Source organism: Prosopis cineraria, unplaced genomic scaffold, assembly GCF_029017545.1.
Source record: "Prosopis cineraria cultivar Desert tree isolate PC_DT_omini unplaced genomic scaffold, ASM2901754v1 PC2, whole genome shotgun sequence".
In the NCBI taxonomy this organism is placed as follows: domain Eukaryota; kingdom Viridiplantae; phylum Streptophyta; class Magnoliopsida; order Fabales; family Fabaceae; genus Prosopis; species Prosopis cineraria.
The window spans coordinates 45,486,483-45,503,398 of record NW_026555333.1 but is presented as its reverse complement, the minus strand read 5'-3'; the positions used below and the strand labels follow the sequence as shown (position 1 = coordinate 45,503,398).

At 32.5% G+C, this 16,916-nt stretch overlaps 1 protein-coding gene across 1 annotated transcript; it reads left to right on the top strand.

Annotated features, from left to right (window-relative positions):
* Window positions 1–548: 548 nt before the first annotated feature.
* LOC129301209 (probable LRR receptor-like serine/threonine-protein kinase At1g07650) lies at window positions 549–12,612 on the top strand. The gene is given in 26 exon segments (XM_054939787.1): window positions 549–747; window positions 1,071–1,245; window positions 4,320–4,391; window positions 4,529–4,597; window positions 4,706–4,777; window positions 5,061–5,132; window positions 5,234–5,305; window positions 5,731–5,756; window positions 5,759–5,801; window positions 5,891–5,953; window positions 6,034–6,105; window positions 6,188–6,259; window positions 6,642–6,713; window positions 6,796–6,861; window positions 7,058–7,123; window positions 7,210–7,248; window positions 7,390–7,448; window positions 8,252–8,631; window positions 8,720–8,915; window positions 9,504–9,656; window positions 9,982–10,062; window positions 10,065–10,147; window positions 10,480–10,690; window positions 10,798–11,038; window positions 11,277–11,427; window positions 12,002–12,612. Coding segments are annotated over 26 exon segments (2,988 nt in total). The 5' UTR covers window positions 549–707; the 3' UTR covers window positions 12,344–12,612.
* Window positions 12,613–16,916: the final 4,304 nt, after the last annotated feature.

The following is a 16,916-nucleotide window of genomic DNA, read 5'->3' as shown; positions in this document are numbered from 1 at the left end:
ACATTATATTATTATTAATTTTAATTTATTTTAAAATTGATTTAATATAATTTAATAAATATCAATATATAGTATAAAATTCCTGATATTTTTAATTTTTCTATAATTATTATGTTTGTGTATTTATAAAAAATGAATTATTTTTTAATCAAGATTTAAATTTTATTACTAGACTTCTAAATGTGTGTTGTTTAATTTTTAAAACATTATGAGAATTTTATTTTTTTTAATTTTAGAATATTTTAATTAATTTATAATGTTTAATTTTATTTTTATTATTTTTATTTTTTTTGAAAAAGGGCTTACGGGCCCGGCCCTAAGCCCTTCACATAAGGGCCGGGCTTGAAAAATGGAATTTAAAATAAGAAACCGGGCTTTAGGGCTCAAGCCCTTAAGAGCCGGGCCCGCCTGTATTCCCAACTCTACCCTTGTGTATCCCACATCCGCATGATAATGATTTTTAACTTTATATATACTACTATTTTGTCACGTTAATTGGGAGTCCAGTACCTCCCAAGCTGCGTCAACGTCTATCTTTGTCTATTTTCATCTCATAAATAAGTGTGACTCTTCTCTCTTCTCTGCTCTGCTTCACAAACAATGAGCTCCAATCTCCGAGTTCTCATAAAGCTCAATCTGGATGTCCGAATCTTCTGCTTTCCCTTCTCCTTCTTGCCACCACTTCAGTCTTCATCTTCCTCCCACAAATGGCTTTCGCTGCCACACCCAAGCTCAGCATCGATGAAGGTAAACGAACACCCAATTGTTTACCATGTACTTCACCTGTTTGATTTTTTGCTTCTATCAGAATCTCTATTGAAAAATGAAAGATTGATTACTTTTGCTTCCGCTTCTTTATCTTCTATCATCTTTGTTGATTCTTTCGGGTTCCTTTTATCAAAAGATCGTGAACACTTTGTTGCCAATCTCAGGTTTCTAGACAGAAGAAACAACATTAGATATTGATTTGGTTTCGGCTTCTCCATCTCTTTATTAATGTTGACTGAGTTGGGGTTTGTCTTTCTTGTTGGGTTTGATGAATGAGCCAATCTAGTTTTTGAATTATGCAGTGAAGGCATTGAAGGAGATAGGGAAGAAGCTGGGGAAGAAGGAGTGGGACTTTGGGGTAGATCCCTGCAGCGGAAGAGGTAGATGGAATGTGTCAGATGGTTGGAAAGGCTTTGCCAGCTCTGTCATCTGTGATTGCTCCTTCAATAACAACTCATCTTGTCATGTTGTACGTATGTACTGCTCTCTCTCTTTCTTTCCCCCCTCTCACTCTCAGTCTTAGACTCTCAGTTTATTTCTATTATTTTCTTTTCTTGGATAGTTGAGAATTTTTCTTACTGTTCATGCATTTAAGACTGGGCAGAATGAAAATGTTCATGGATTTTAGAGTTATGTTTAGTTACCTTCGTTTTATATTTAAAAAGAATATTTAAAAAGAATCTTTGAAAATTTAAAAATGTAAAAATTATTTGTTTTTTTTGAATTATTTTCAAAGTCAATTTAAAAAGCATATTTAAAAAATTTTAAAAAGTATATTCTTTAAATTTAACTTCAGATAGTTTTAGTTTGCATAATTCTATCATCAACTAATTCTTACTCTCCTTTTTTTACTCAATTATTACTATAATCTAGACAATTTTTAATTTACTAAACAAACTTTTTTAAAAAATTATTTAAATATAAATTTTGTTATAATAACTGATTTTTATCAAATTAATTTTTACCAAATGAAGTTTCAATCAACAAACTTTTGATTAAAGATCAAACACACTTAATTTCTCATAGACTAATAAAATGAGTCAACTAGTACACTTACAAGAATTAATATGTTGAATAGATTAAACTTATTTTGAAATAACTTAATTTTTTAATTTTAAAATTATAAAAAGTTGAATCTTTATAATCACTTAATTATTTTGGTTATATAATTATTTTTTTTTCAAAGGTCAAAACTATAAATTATATCATATTTTTATATTATTCTATACATTTTTAATGTTGGGAAAAAATTCAGCACATAAAATTAATATATATATATATATAATTATAATTTATTCAACTATAATCTAACTATGATTAAATTGATTAATTATAAACTAACTTTTTTTTTTGCTGATTCAATAACCAATTCAATTTTAAAAATTTCATTTTCTATCCATTATATATATATATATATTTTGCTCACTCTCTAAAATATACTTCTTATACACTTTGATTGAGATTTAAATTGGGGGGATAATTAACCTTTCATCAATATCAATATTTAAAGAGGAAAGCTAAAATAATAATAGGAAAAAACGCAAGGCACAGTTTCACGTGGAATCACGCGTAGACCAGAGCTAGAAGAAGACAGTTTTTCTTTTTCTTCTTTTTTTCCAGCCATAGTTAATGGAGATCTTCACCTGTCTGGGATGTTAATTACAGTTACTTGTAGTTTTCAAATTTTCATCAAGTCTTCTCGTGCCCCTCCTACTGAAAAGCTCTCTTTCTTTCTCTTTTCTTTTAGTTGGAAATATTAAAATATGAAAATTTAATTAATGGAATGTTAGCGTTACGCCTGTACTTTTTTAATTTTATTCTTTGACCATGAACCTATATTTATGCAGTCATGCATTGAAAAACTTTTAAAAAACCATGATTATTGATTAAGATTATTTTATATTTTCTCTACTTATAGTATATACTATATAATTATTTTGTGGCTATGAAGAATTTCAATGATATTTTTTTTTGCCAAATTTCAATGATAAATTTAGCCGTTATTTTATGACTAAAATGATAGTGTGACAGGCATTAATTTCATTTGTTGGGATAACATAGGTCAGGGCCACACGGATGTGCTAATGAATCCTGCTTTCGAGTTTGGGTAGATGAAGGCCCTGTTTATGGAGGCTGAACTTTAATTTTGATTCCATAAAGTATGTTTAGTCAAAATGTGATTTACATGGTTCTCTTCTTGTATCTAGACAAAAACAGGTTAAATACTTTGCCCTCCAACAAATGTGTAATGTTTTATTTTATCATTAAATTAAAAACAAGGATTCCAATTGGTCAAAGAAACCGTGGATTGGTTTCTTTCTTGTCCTGACCGTGATTTGTCATTAAAAACTGTCGGCTCTAACGTGTCTAAGTTTGAAGTTAACTAGCTGGTCAAAGCAAGAATAACCAATGAACGGTGAGCAAATTTTTAGGAAAAATCACATTCTCCAAACGTTACTGACATTTTTACATGAAAGATAACAAAAATCATATATATATATATATATAAATATATATTAAGATTAAATCTATTCCATATTTAAAGAGATTTCAAAAGACAGCCTGAAGTTTGACTCTTCGTATGTGTTTCCTCTCAGTGGCCAAAAAAAGAAAAAAGAAAAGAGGACGAAGTAACTTCTCTACTTTGTCCAAAAAAAAAAAAAAATCTCCTGTTAGTAATGAGTGAACAATGTTGCCAACTGAAAAAAAAAAAAAAAATTCTAGGTTTCTATAATCTTTGAAAGATACAGCTAGAGTTGATACTTCATTTTCACGTTCAGATTCTCTCTGATTCTCCTATCATGGCCTGATATTGCTAGTTAACAGTACTTTGTGATGTGTCTCGTATTCTACGATACACAGAGCACTAGTACCTCGTGGAGAGAAGGTGTAGGAGAGCAGCTGAACTCTTCATTTTAGTTATTATTATTACGAACCACTTCGCAGTGTTCACACTACACATTTTTGGATTTTAGAAAATTCCATGATTTTTGAATTGTAAAAAGATTCCAGGTGTTAATGTTCAGCCCACCAAAAAGGGTTGGAATCAGATTTGGGGTTCCCAAGATTCACTCTCATCTGCTTGTCGTTCTGTTTCTCTTTATATATTTAATCATAATAAAAAAAAAAGCCGAGATTTGAATTGAGAAATACTTTTGTGACAAAAAAGAATGGATTCATGTTTTAAGATAATCATATAATCGAAACATAAAATACATTCATGGCCTAAGGTATATGTGAACAAATATTTTAAAGCTGCTAGGACAGGTCAATTGTCAGGCAGCAATTTAATCATGAAAATTCATAATTGAAATTACTTTGTCTTAGTCTTTTCTGTCTTTTTTGAAGTTCTCATAATTTGGAATTGACCTTTCCTATTTTGTAAGTTACCGTATGCAGTTTGTTTAATACGAAACAGGTTGCAATCAATGTGTTGTATTCTTGAAATTTAACACACATTAGCAACCCAGATTATGAACCTTTATCTCACAAGACGTTCTTGCCCAACATTGGTTCTAAATTTTACTTTATTTCACATTCTATATCTGCAGATTTTTGAAGGCTCAGAATCTTTCTGGTATTCTTCCACCAGAGTTTTCAAAGCTTCAGCATCTCAAGAGATTGTGAGATAAACCAATCCTCGCTTGCGAAACTTATAAATGATTCTTTGTTACTTTGGTGTCTCTGTCACAATGCCATCTTTATATTCGAAATGGATTGTTCAAGCTTCCTAATCTTTGCTGCACCTTCTTTCACACAGGGACCTTAGTCGTAACATCTTGACTGGTTCTGTCCCTCAGCAATGGGCTACCATGCAGTTGGATGAGCTGTAAGAACCTTTCTCTGTGCTCTCTCTTCTTCCACTGTATTTCTCTTAAATGGCTTATGTATAAGTAAATCAACTTCAGTTTATCAGTTTTTGTCAATGAATATGCAGCTCTCTTATGGGGAACAAGTTATCAGGTCCTTTTCCTAAAGTTCTCACCAATATCACAACCCTCAGAAACCTGTATGTTGAGAACCATCTTCTATTTCCCTCAGTTTTGTTTATTTGCAGTTTTGCAAGTACACCATTTTAGATATCTTATACCAATTGAATAGCTAACCCGCATTTATTCATTATTAATTAAGCTGAAGCCTTTTCTTCCATCTGAATTTTTTCTTTTCTAGACAGAGTCTTTGCTGCTACCTAGGGTCAGCCTGGCATAGCTGCTACAGTGTTGCTAGTTTAGTGTTGTTACAAATTGTTTCTGTTTCCTTATTTGAAGAAAGTATCTGTGTATATGTTACAGGAGTATTGAAGGAAATCAATTTTCAGGCCCCATTCCTCCAGAGATTGGAAAGTTTGTCAACTTAGAAAAAATGTAATTCCTTTAAACCTTTACTTAGACGATGCCAATGCTATTTTTTCCCCTGACTTATCATTCTCTACTGTTAATAACATGGACAATATAATGTGTTTTAGCATTCTGTCATCAAATGCATTCACAGGAGAATTGCCGGTGGGGCTTGCAAAGTTGACCAAGTTGATTGATTTGTAAGTCTTTGCTTCTTTATCAAAACTAGATCATGAGGCCAATGTCTTGCGTGGAGTTAAGAATTAAATGGCCATGGCTTATAAATATTGCAATTTTTTTAGATTCTTATATGATATATTGATCATTAATTTTTAATCCATATTATGTAAGCTACTCAGCTAATGAAACTTATATTCTTAGTGGATAAATAAGCAACAATGACAAACACTGACAACCACTCATACATGCACACATATTTAATATAGGATCCATTTGCTCGTCAATGTGAATTGCAGAAGGATCCTAGGTTAATTGATGATCACTTGCTTCCAATCAATGAGCAAAATAGAAATTACATTTTCTCATCCAATTTCTTTGGGTTAATTTATTGTCCAATTGTGGCAGTTCCTAGCTTGCTTTCTAACTTTTCAAACTACATTTCTAGGAGGATTAGTGACAATATTTTCTCTGGAGGATACCAGATTTCATTAGCAAATTGACGTCGATTGAAAAGCTGTAAGATTCTATCATGCGAGTTTTTTTTTACTCCAATATTTTTTGTAGTTTATTTTTCATATCATACTTCTTTTTACAGGCATATTGAGGGGTTGCTCACTTGAGGGACCCATCCCTTCCAGCATTTCTGCCTTGAGAAGATTGAGTGATTTGTATGAAAATGTAATTCTTCATTTTTGTTTGTCATAGAAGATGAATATATTGAGTAACTGTTTTGCTCTTCAATTTTTAGGAGGATAACTGACCTGAAAGGTAGAGGCTCATCTTTCCCATCATTGGGTCACATGAAATCAATAAGGACCCTGTAAGCTCAGCTTAAATATTTTCTCTTATATAATTCTTTCAAAAGTAACTATATTTTATTTTGACTTGGTGTTATAATGCAGCATACTGAGGAAATGCTTGATTAAAGGAGAGATCCCCGAGTACATTGGGAAAATGAACAAACTGAAAGTCTTGTAAGTAGTTCAACAAATGGCTTTCAAGACTCAGGATTTTAAATAGTTTACTCATTTTTCACGATTTCTTCTGGGTGTTAAGATATCACAAGATCAAAAATGGACGAAAAGTCCAAACAGGCATGCTTTTTTTCAATAAATTTCGCTTGAAAAGTTTGTTATTAGGGCTTCTCTTTGTACTTTTTTTAATGAAAAGAATTAATCTCTTCTGCAATAAAGACAATTGTAAACACATGCAAATTTCATAGTGATGAATAGAGATTTCATAGCATGAACATGAATAAGCTGATCTTACATCTGTTTTGTGGACTCTTTTGTGATGATATAACTTGTTTGGTTTATTTTTCATCCTTAAGTTAATGCTTATTTATGATTTCTGTAGAGACTTGGGTTTCAATGAGTTGACTGGAAGGATACCTGCCTCTTTTGCCCAATTCGATAAAGCAGACTTCATGTAAGTGGATCGAATGGGTAAAATGTCTTGTCAAACATCTCATTCCCATTTCAAATAAAACAAAACTACCTTGTTAATGTAGGTACCTCACTGGGAACAAACTAACAGGGACTATACCTAGCTGGGTTCTTGGAAAAAGTACAAATGTGTATGTTAACTAATTGTGTTTTGCACTTCTCTATAACATCTTAATCTTGTCTTCAATGAACAAAGTGAACACATCAGTCAGAAACAAATTTTGCCTTAGTTTTGATCTTCTTGCAGTTGGGTTTCTTTATAGATCTTCTTGGGGAACGTTAAACTATTGATGATATAAACAATTTTCTATATATTTTGTGCTGCAGTGATGTTTCTGACAATAACTTTAGCTGGGAGAGCTCAAGTCCGGTTGAATGTCCAAGAGGGACTGTGTGAGTTTCACTCATGCTGTGATTTCTGTTTATCCTGCAGTGCTTATAAGTCTATAACAGTGACAAATTTTCGATTATTTTTCCAGAAATTTAGTGGAGAGCTACTCTTTTTCTGTGGATAAACAGTAAGGCTTTTATGCTTGGAATATTGAGTCTCACCCTTTACATTCTTTAATCAAGGAATTCTCCACCAGCCATGCATTCTTTAATCGTAGCTTTGAATTTTACATTCAAGACATGATCTTAAATTTCATTCCTTGTTGCAGAAAAAATGTTCACGCATGCTTGAAAAAGGACTTTCCATGCTCTGATTCAGACAGCCAATGTATGTAATCATACTTTATGGTTTTCAGGTAGTTTTATCTGCGCGGATACTTCTCGATAATGATTCATGCTATGGAACTTGCAATTTAGTTTTCTTTTTTCTTTTTTCTTTTTAAATACTTGATGAGAAGTCTCCAGCTGAAGGTAACTACATAACGAGAAAGGACTAGAGTGGTAAAGAAGTCCTATTTCATGATTTTGCTTAATTAGTGAAGGGTCCTTCAGTGGTCTGAGAGACAGAAATGAAAGAGATGATGATCGGATAGAAACCTTCTTTCCTGATAGATCGAATATAGTTGAACCTGTTCTTGGTTGGTTTTTCTATATGGGGTGTCTTCTTTGGAGATGGAGGATTTACACACAATTTTTATAACTACTTCACTTTAACACGAATAATTAGTGAAGGGTCCTTCAGTGGTCAGAGAGACAGAAAGGAGAGAGATGATGATAGGACAGAAACCCCCTCCCTCTAATAGTTCGTATGTTATTGAATTGATTCTTGGTTGATTTTTCTATATATGGAGTCTCCTTTGGAAATGGAATATTTACAGATAAATCTCTTAGAAACTCAAAGCAGGAGGATGATACGGTAATCTTTATGTTAGAATGATGTAATGTCTTTGCTGAAGCTTTTAACTCATTAGTCGCTTGGTACTCGCAATGTTTTACAAACTTTCGGAGTATAGGAAGTATCGAGCAGATGACAGCAAGATTCCAATGAAAATCATTTATGTTTGTTTTGAATTTTTATTATTTATGAAGATTTGTTTCTGCCAACCCTGGTTTATTTTGTTTTTTCAACAGATTACTCCTTGCACATTAATTGTGGTGGAAAGGAAGCAAATATCAATGGTACTATTTATGAAAGGGACAAAGAACAAAGAGGCGCTTCAATGTTTTACTCTGGTCGGAATTGGGCTCTCAGAAGCACTGGGAACTTCATGGACAATGATATTGAATCTGATCCCTATATTGTGACCAACACATCCAAACTTCTGAGTGCTTCTGCTCCCAGTTCAGAACTGTACACGACAGCTCGTTTGTCTCCCCTTTCTCTCACATACTATGGACTCTGTCTAATGCATGGAAACTACACTATTAAGCTCCACTTTGCAGAGATTATGTTTATCAACGGCAGATCATTTTACAGTCTTGGGAGGCGTGTATTCAATGTCTACATCCAGGTATCTGTTGTCTATGCGATTCACAAATGTTAAACAACTGAATTCCACAGAATTGTGTATTTATGTGGATGGAATGTGTTAAATGAAGGGGAAGTTGGTCCTAAAGGATTTTAACATTGAGAAAGAAGCTGGTGGGACTGGAAAGCCAATTGTGAAGATATTCAACGCTACAGTCACAAAACATACTTTGAAAATTCACTTTTACTACGCTGGAAAGGGGACAACTGGCATACCCACAAGAGGAATTTATGGACCTCTGATATCCGCCATATCAGTAGATCCTAGCAATCAGTATAATGTTTTAAATCTTTATGATAGTGTTTTTCTATGCTTGACAGAGTCCCTAACTATGGCTTTAGATTGAAGATACTGAACCAAGATATATGCAATGACAGCTTCTAAACGTGTATATATTAATTAAATAAATAACATGACATCAAGAGCTCCATGATAATTCTCAAATTTTATGCTGTAAAAAGATTATAATTGTAAAAAAAGAACAATCATATCAATATATATCCAGATCTCAAACTAGCCATGGATTGACTGAAGACAGAACTATATGAAAGTGAAAAGAAATATGATAGAATTGCAAGAAGAGTATAAAATTTACTCCTAAGATCTTTGTTCTTGCCTACAGTTTGCTATTTCTTTGATTTCCCAAATTGCTAGACAAATGACAGATCACGTACATCATCTCCCAGCTTTATGTCTTGAATTGAATGATCATCCTTGGCATCCATTTGAGTTGGGATCTTAATCCTTCCATGTCTAGTAATTGCATAAGAAAAGATAAATACGTAGGCAAAGGGAAAAGATTGAATTTTATGCTTTTGCTTCCCATGAAAGTTACAAGTATTTCTTTTGTGCACATTTTACCCCTCCATCACCGGGGATTGGAAAGAGAACGTTTATTATAGTGGCATTTGCCATATTAGCTGCTTTTCTGCTTCTTCTTCTGATGCTCCTAGGTATCATGAGGTGGGAGGGCTGGCTAGGAGGCAAAGGCTCCGTGTATAAAGTTATGGATATATCATCACCATGCTCTGCCGAAACGTAATTAATAAAACTGTTTGATTTGGCTTTCTTTTTCGCAAAAAAAAAAAAAAAAAAAACAGGACCTGGTATTACTAAGTAATACGGATTTAACTTGGGCTGGGTTCCAATTGGGAGAAACTCGCCCAATGTAACCTTTTAATTCACAAGTTTCAAACTTGAGATCATGTTTGAGAGGTGTTGAATATTTTACAACCAAACTGAGCTGCCATTGGTTGCCTTGGCATATTTTAGTAGAGCAAACTTCATTCTGATATGAAATAAAATGGAATACGGTACCATATGATATGGATGAAGTTATAAGCTTTCTTTGCTGACTTTCAAATTTGCACTTCCTCCCAGAGCTCAGAGGTATAGATCTGCAGACAGGATTATTCCATTAAGACAAATCAAAACAGCAACCAAAAACTTCGGTGCTGCTAACAAAATTGGAGAAGGCGGCTTTGGTTCTGTTTTCAAGGTATTTAAATCTTCCTCCTGCCTATATTCTTGATTACCAAGTTTGTACCATATAGTCAAGTTTTGATGTTTCTTGATCTGAGAAACTAAATGTGCATAATGAGATATCTATATCTCCATATGACTTAAAAGTAAAAGTTTTTCTATACAAAGAATTCCAGATTTGTTCCATGCACTGCACATATTGGTTAGCAAGCCCTTGGCGCTTTAAGGAAAGAGCAAAATCATGAACATGCATTAGGCCCATCTGAGTTCTGTTAATCCTTATTTTCATGTTTAGAATGCTAATAAGCAAACATATATATATATATATATCCACTGTTACTGATGCAGGGTCTACTATCCGATGGCACTGTGATTGCAGTGAAGCAACTTTCCTCAAAATCTAAGCAAGGAAACCGTGAGTTTGTGAATGAGAGAGGAATGATATCTGGACTTCAACATCCCAATCTTGTAAAGCTTTATGGATGTTGTGCGGAAGGGAACCAGTTGATACTGATATATGAGTACATGGAAAACAACTGTTTATCACGTGCACTTTTTGGTTAGCTTCATACTCAGCCTCCCTAACTATTGCTTGCTACCTGAATCAAAATTATGGTCAAGTCAAATAACTAATTAATCATCCTCTCCCAATCACGTTATATGCAGGAAAAGACCTGGCCTGCAAAGCAAAACTGGACTGGACGACCAGGAAGAAAATTTGCCTTGGTATAGCTAGAGCTTTGGCTTATCTGCATGAAGAGTCCAGAATAAAAATCATACATAGGGATATAAAGACTAGTAATGTGTTGCTAGATAAAGATTTTAGTGCTAAGGTTTCAGATTTTGGTTTGGCAAAACTTAATGAAGATGATAATACCCATATCAGCACTCGAGTCGCAGGAACCATGTAAGTTTATCACGTACTAATACATGTTTCTTGTTTTCTGGTCAAAATATGTCGTTGCCATCATCATATGTAGTTTGGTGCAAAGATTCACTCCTTGTTTACAATAGCAACTGAAAGACTAAGATCAAAATGACATCATCCATTACCAATGATCAGTTGATCACATTGTCCACCTACTCTCTTTTGATTGTTTTATCATGATTTATACTTACAGATTTTTGTTGATACTATTTTGTAGTGGTTACATGGCTCCTGAATATGCAATGCGTGGCTATTTAACTAACAAAGCAGATGTTTATAGTTTTGGGGTTGTTATATTGGAAACTATTAGTGGAAAGAGCAATACAAATTACAGACCAAATGAAGAATTCGTTTACCTTCTTGATTGGGTAAATCATAATTTATTTGAAACTTCTTTTGTTCCTTCCTTAGAGACGTTTCTTTTACTCTTTGATTTTTGAGGCAGCTTATTGCCGTGAACAGAAAACACTGCCAATCGTCATGCATTCTAATTATGACTTCCTTACATTACTGCTACCATCATCATGCATTCTAATTTCAACATCTCAAACAACTAGCTTCGAAATTCATCTATCCAATCCTTCCCCTTGATTAGCGAAACACTGTTATCAGATTCAGTGATATGCCACCTTTTGGGGATACCGTTTATTAACATGTTAGATTGACTGAATTTTGAAATGTGAGGGGTCAAGATAAAATAGAACTTAACTCAGTGATCAACTTGAGAATTGGTGAATCTATAAAGGACCCAATGATGATTTTAGTTGAAACCAGATTTTTGTCAGATAGTTAAACTGCTTCTTTTCCTTGCCATATTATTATTTTCATTCTGGTTTAGTTTAGAGTAAAACATGACTCCTGTTGCCAAATTACATCAAAATTGAAATCTGACGTTCTTTTATCAAATAAAAGTCCCTGTCCTCAAACTCAAGCTTCTTTCAGGCATATGTTTTGCAAGAGAGAGGAAATCTACTGGAGCTGATTGATCCAGACTTGGGATCAGACTATTCAACTGAGGAGGCCATGGTTATGCTAAATGTGGCTCTCTTGTGTACCAATGCATCCCCCACACTTAGGCCAAAAATGTCCCAAGTTGTGAGCATGCTTGAAGGCCAAACAGATATTCAGGATTTGCTTTCTGACCCTGGATACTCTGCAAGTAGTTCCAAGCACAGGTCCATACGAAATCATTTCTGGCAGAACCCAGATACTGATTCCTCTAGTTCATATCTTGGGACTGAGGAAAGCTACCGTCTTGTACAAGTTAACTCATATATCAGGTAAGTGAGAGAGTCCTACAATTTCGTTTACATAGTAACCAGTGTGATCCTTGATGTGATTTTGTTATATTTTTGTAACCATCTAATCCTCCCCCAAAGAAAACGGAGGATATTAGAAATGTGTAAGTTTTTCTAAACAATGCCACAGCATGGCATAGGATTGTTCTAAGTCAGTTACATATTCTATTAACAAACAAGTGAATGTTGACCATAAAAAATTGTAACTTTAATATGGTGTAACTTTCTTTGAATAAATAGCATATTTTATAGTTATGCAATTATATTATTAGAAAAGAATGACACAAACAATGTGAAGTTAAATTTTCCCTTAACACATTTACCCTTTTTTTCTAAATTCTTTCTCTGAATGCATAGAATATTAATTTTGTAATTCTGTTTCTACTTTCGATCATATCAAATATAATCTGTAGGTTCTTTTGTCTTTCAATTGATTCAATAACATCATTCTAAATTTTTACGAAATGGGAAAAAATGATAAATTTGAGCGTCGATTAGATTTATTCTTCCAAAAAATAATAAACTGCACTTATTTAATGGATTGAACTCATTTCATCTCATAATTTCTCTCGTCAACAAAACAAAAATTATTTTTTAAATTATAGGTTCAACAGATTATAATGTAAATTTAATTTAATTAGAATAAAAATAAAGATAAATGAGCAAATTGTTCCCAAATAACTATTTATTGTGTAAATTATTTTCTTAATTTTTAAAATTGGTGCAATCTGGTTCTATCATTAATAAAAGTTAACTTTAATTATTAGTTAATATAAAAATTATAGACAAAAACTCAAAAAATTACAAAAATTTTTTGGTCTTTTTCTGTAATTGTTGGGTTATTTACTGTAATTTTTTGGTTGTCTTCTACTCTTCTATAATTTTTGAATTTTTTTTTTTGTCATTTTATTGTTATATCAAAATTAACTTTTGTTAATAACAAGTACTATATTATACTATTTTAAAAATTTAAAAAAATAATTTACATAATAAATAAGTTTAAGATTTATGGTACTGTCATATCTAAAGTTGAGATAATTTGCCTACTAACCCTAAAAATAAATAATACTTGCAAGACTAGACACGTGTAATTATCCCATCATATGTGTTTTGACTGATAAATATAAAGAGTGCTGAATTCGAAGGCCAATAACGGGGTGTTGGGAAAGGAGCATATGAGGGTTGATATTAAATGGCATTCTCCTCTTGTTGGCTGGGTCAAATAAAATTTTGATGCTGCTAATAAAAAAGGTTTGGCAATGTTTGGCTTTGGGGGGCTGCTTAGAGATGAAAAGAGTGGGTGGCTGAAGGGTTTTGTCAAGAAACTTGGGGCTCGTTCTGCTATTCACGCAGAAGTGCAAAACTGTGGGGTGTTTTCTGGGGATTGAGATTGGCTACTGAGATGGGTTTTAAGAAGATCATTGTGGAAGGGGATTCAACTTCTGTTATTAGCATGTTGAAGGATCTGGAAGATACAGGGGAGGCTTTTAGCTCCTTGTTGCTGTTGATTCAGAAAGAAATTGTTGCTGATTGTCAACTCTACTTCCAACATAACTACAGGGAGTGTTGATTGGTTAGTTAATTACAGTTTTAACTTTGATTTTGAGGGCTTGTTTTTTGTCTGAGCCTCCAACTGATTTACGTTCACTCCTGTACAGTGACAGCTTGTGAGTTTCTTAACCAGGGACGGATCTAGAGTTTTATTGTTGGGGTGACCAACTGAAAATAAAATAAGAAATGAGGGGCCATAATCAAGTTTACACTATTTGATAAATAAAAAGATAAAATTTTTACTAAAGCTGTGTGGGGGCAAGAACACCTCCTTGGCTCCTGTAGATCCTTCTCTGTTCTTATTACCCCACAGAAATTTTGGTGAATGAATAACACAGGCGTTTGCCTTTCCTATTATCAAATGCACACACACACACACATAAAGAGGGAAAAAAGAAAGTTGGGTGACCTAGACAGAGAATAAAGGCGAGTTGTCTAGGTTGTTAATTTTGTTAAGCAAGCAATGAATGTTTTATTTAACAAGTGAACATGATGATTATTTGCTTGGCAACTAAGAAATTGAGATAATTAATCATCTCATTGTCTAAGCGCTTTTGTTCAGAATAGTTCTCTTGACAGATGATCTGATTATTTAACCTTTGTCTGTTAAAAGTAAATAAGTAATAGGGTACTATATTTCAATACATTGTTGTGGACGTTTTTTTCCTTATGTTCTTAAATTTAAAGACTTTTGTATAATCAAATCACGTAAAATATTGAATAAAAACGTCCAATGGAGTATTATATCGATATAACAAATGAATTTGGTTGATTGAGATTACTTCAGAATTTAAAATTGATCCTGCCAATTTGTTTGAAGAAACGTGTTCTTTTAATCTTAAAAAAGGGTTGGTAAAAAAAAAATCTTAAAAAGGGTGGAAATTTTTCAAAATATGTAAATATGATAAAAATTAAGGAAAATAGCATCCAAGAACCCTCATGTGAAATTTATATTAGAGAAGGATCAAATGATTTGCTTTTATCACTGTAGTCTTCTGGTCCTTCTAACATATTAATTTCATATGTGAAGAGACCAAAATGCCTTTATAGTTAAAAAACAAAAAAAAAAAAAAGGAAACCCTTACCGTCACCGACCATTGGAGCTTCGGTGTCGATGACATTTTATTTCAAAACTAAGGTTTTTAGGTGATCAAGGATGGGTTTGATCTCATCACTCTTAGCCACTTAAAAAGCTTGGCAAGCAGCTAAGCCCTTTAATATATATATAAATATATATATATGGCAAAAAAAAATTATAAGTAATAAACCAAACACAAAACCAGTTTCATGTAATAATCTAATGTGTATTGTTAATTTATAAATGAAACTTGTTATTTTACGAATGTCACTTGTTAATATGATATGGACAATTACAAATTGGGAGTTTCAAAATTTCATTCATTTTACTTGTTAAATGTCCAAATGTCTTATTGTCAATTACGAATAGGTTGTTGTCAAAATTAAATGAATACTTATTAGTGAATGAATAACACGCACACCTAAACCCTTCCCATCATTTTTTCTAACTTGTTAAAACCATAATAGATTCTTGTTAATTTCAAATTAATTGTTGTTATTTTATGAATGTCACTTGTTAATCTAACATAGATAATTACAAATTGGAGGCTTTAAAACTTCACTCATTTTACTTGTTAAACATCTCAATATCTTCTTGTCAATCACGGATAGATTGTTGTCAAAATCAAACGGATACTTGTCAATGAATGACTAACACGCACAACTAAACCTTTTTTATTATTTTTTTAACTTGTTAAAACCATAATAAATTTTTATTAATTTTAAATTAATTGTTATTATTTTACGAATGTCACATATTAATTTAACATGGACAATTATAAATTAATGGCTTCAAAACTTCACTCATTTTACTTGTTAAACGTCCCAATATTTTATTGTCAATAACGAATAGGTTATTGTCAAAATTAAATGGATACCTATTAGAAAAATGATAGGAAGGGTTTAGTTGTGCGTGTTAGTCATTCACTGACAAGTATCCATTTGATTTTGACAATAATCTATCCGTGATTGACAACAAGACATAGGGATGTTTAACAAGTAAAATAAATGAAGTTTTGAAACCCTAATTTGTAATTGTTTATATCAGATTAACAAGTGATATTTGTAAAATAACAACAATTAATTTGAAATTAACAAGAATCTATTATGATTTTAACAGGTTAAAAAATGATAGGAATGATCTAGTTGTGCATGTTAGTCATTCACTAATAAATATCTATTTGATTTTGACAACAACGTATCCGTGATTGACAATAAGACATTGGGACGTTTAACAAGTAAAATAAGTGAAGTTTTGAAATTTTCAATTTGTAATTGTCCATGTTAAATTAATTAGTGATATTCATAAAATAACAAGTTCCATTTAGAAATTAATAATACACATTAGGTTATTACATGAAAGTGATTTTGTACTTGGTTTACTATTTATAATTTTTTTTGCCACACACACATATATATATTAAAGGGTTTGATGGCCTACCAAGCTTTTTAGGTGGTTAAGGGTCTTGAGATTAAACTCACCCTTGGCTACATAAAAACTTCAATTTTGAAATAAAATGTTGTCGGTGCCAGAGCTTCGGCGACCAACTGCCAACAACCCTGCCGGCATCAGGGGCTCTAGCGACTTTGCCTCCGGCAATGGTTCGACGGTTGGCGCCGGCGATGATAAGGGTTTCTTGTTTTTTTTTTTGTTTTTTAACTATAAGGGCATTTTAGTTTTTTTGCATTTAAAATTAATATGTCAGAAAGACCAGAAGACTATAATAATAAAAACAAATCATTTGATCCTTCTCTAATATACATTCCGTACTTGGATGCTATTTCCCTTAAAAATTATACGAAAAAAATTTATGGGGAGACAAAAATGAGATATTATTATTAGTAATTATAAACAAAAGTAACATAATTTTTAATTCAAAATTAAGTCAATTACAAAAAAGAATGATTAATTAATTTTTTGGACAAAAGCC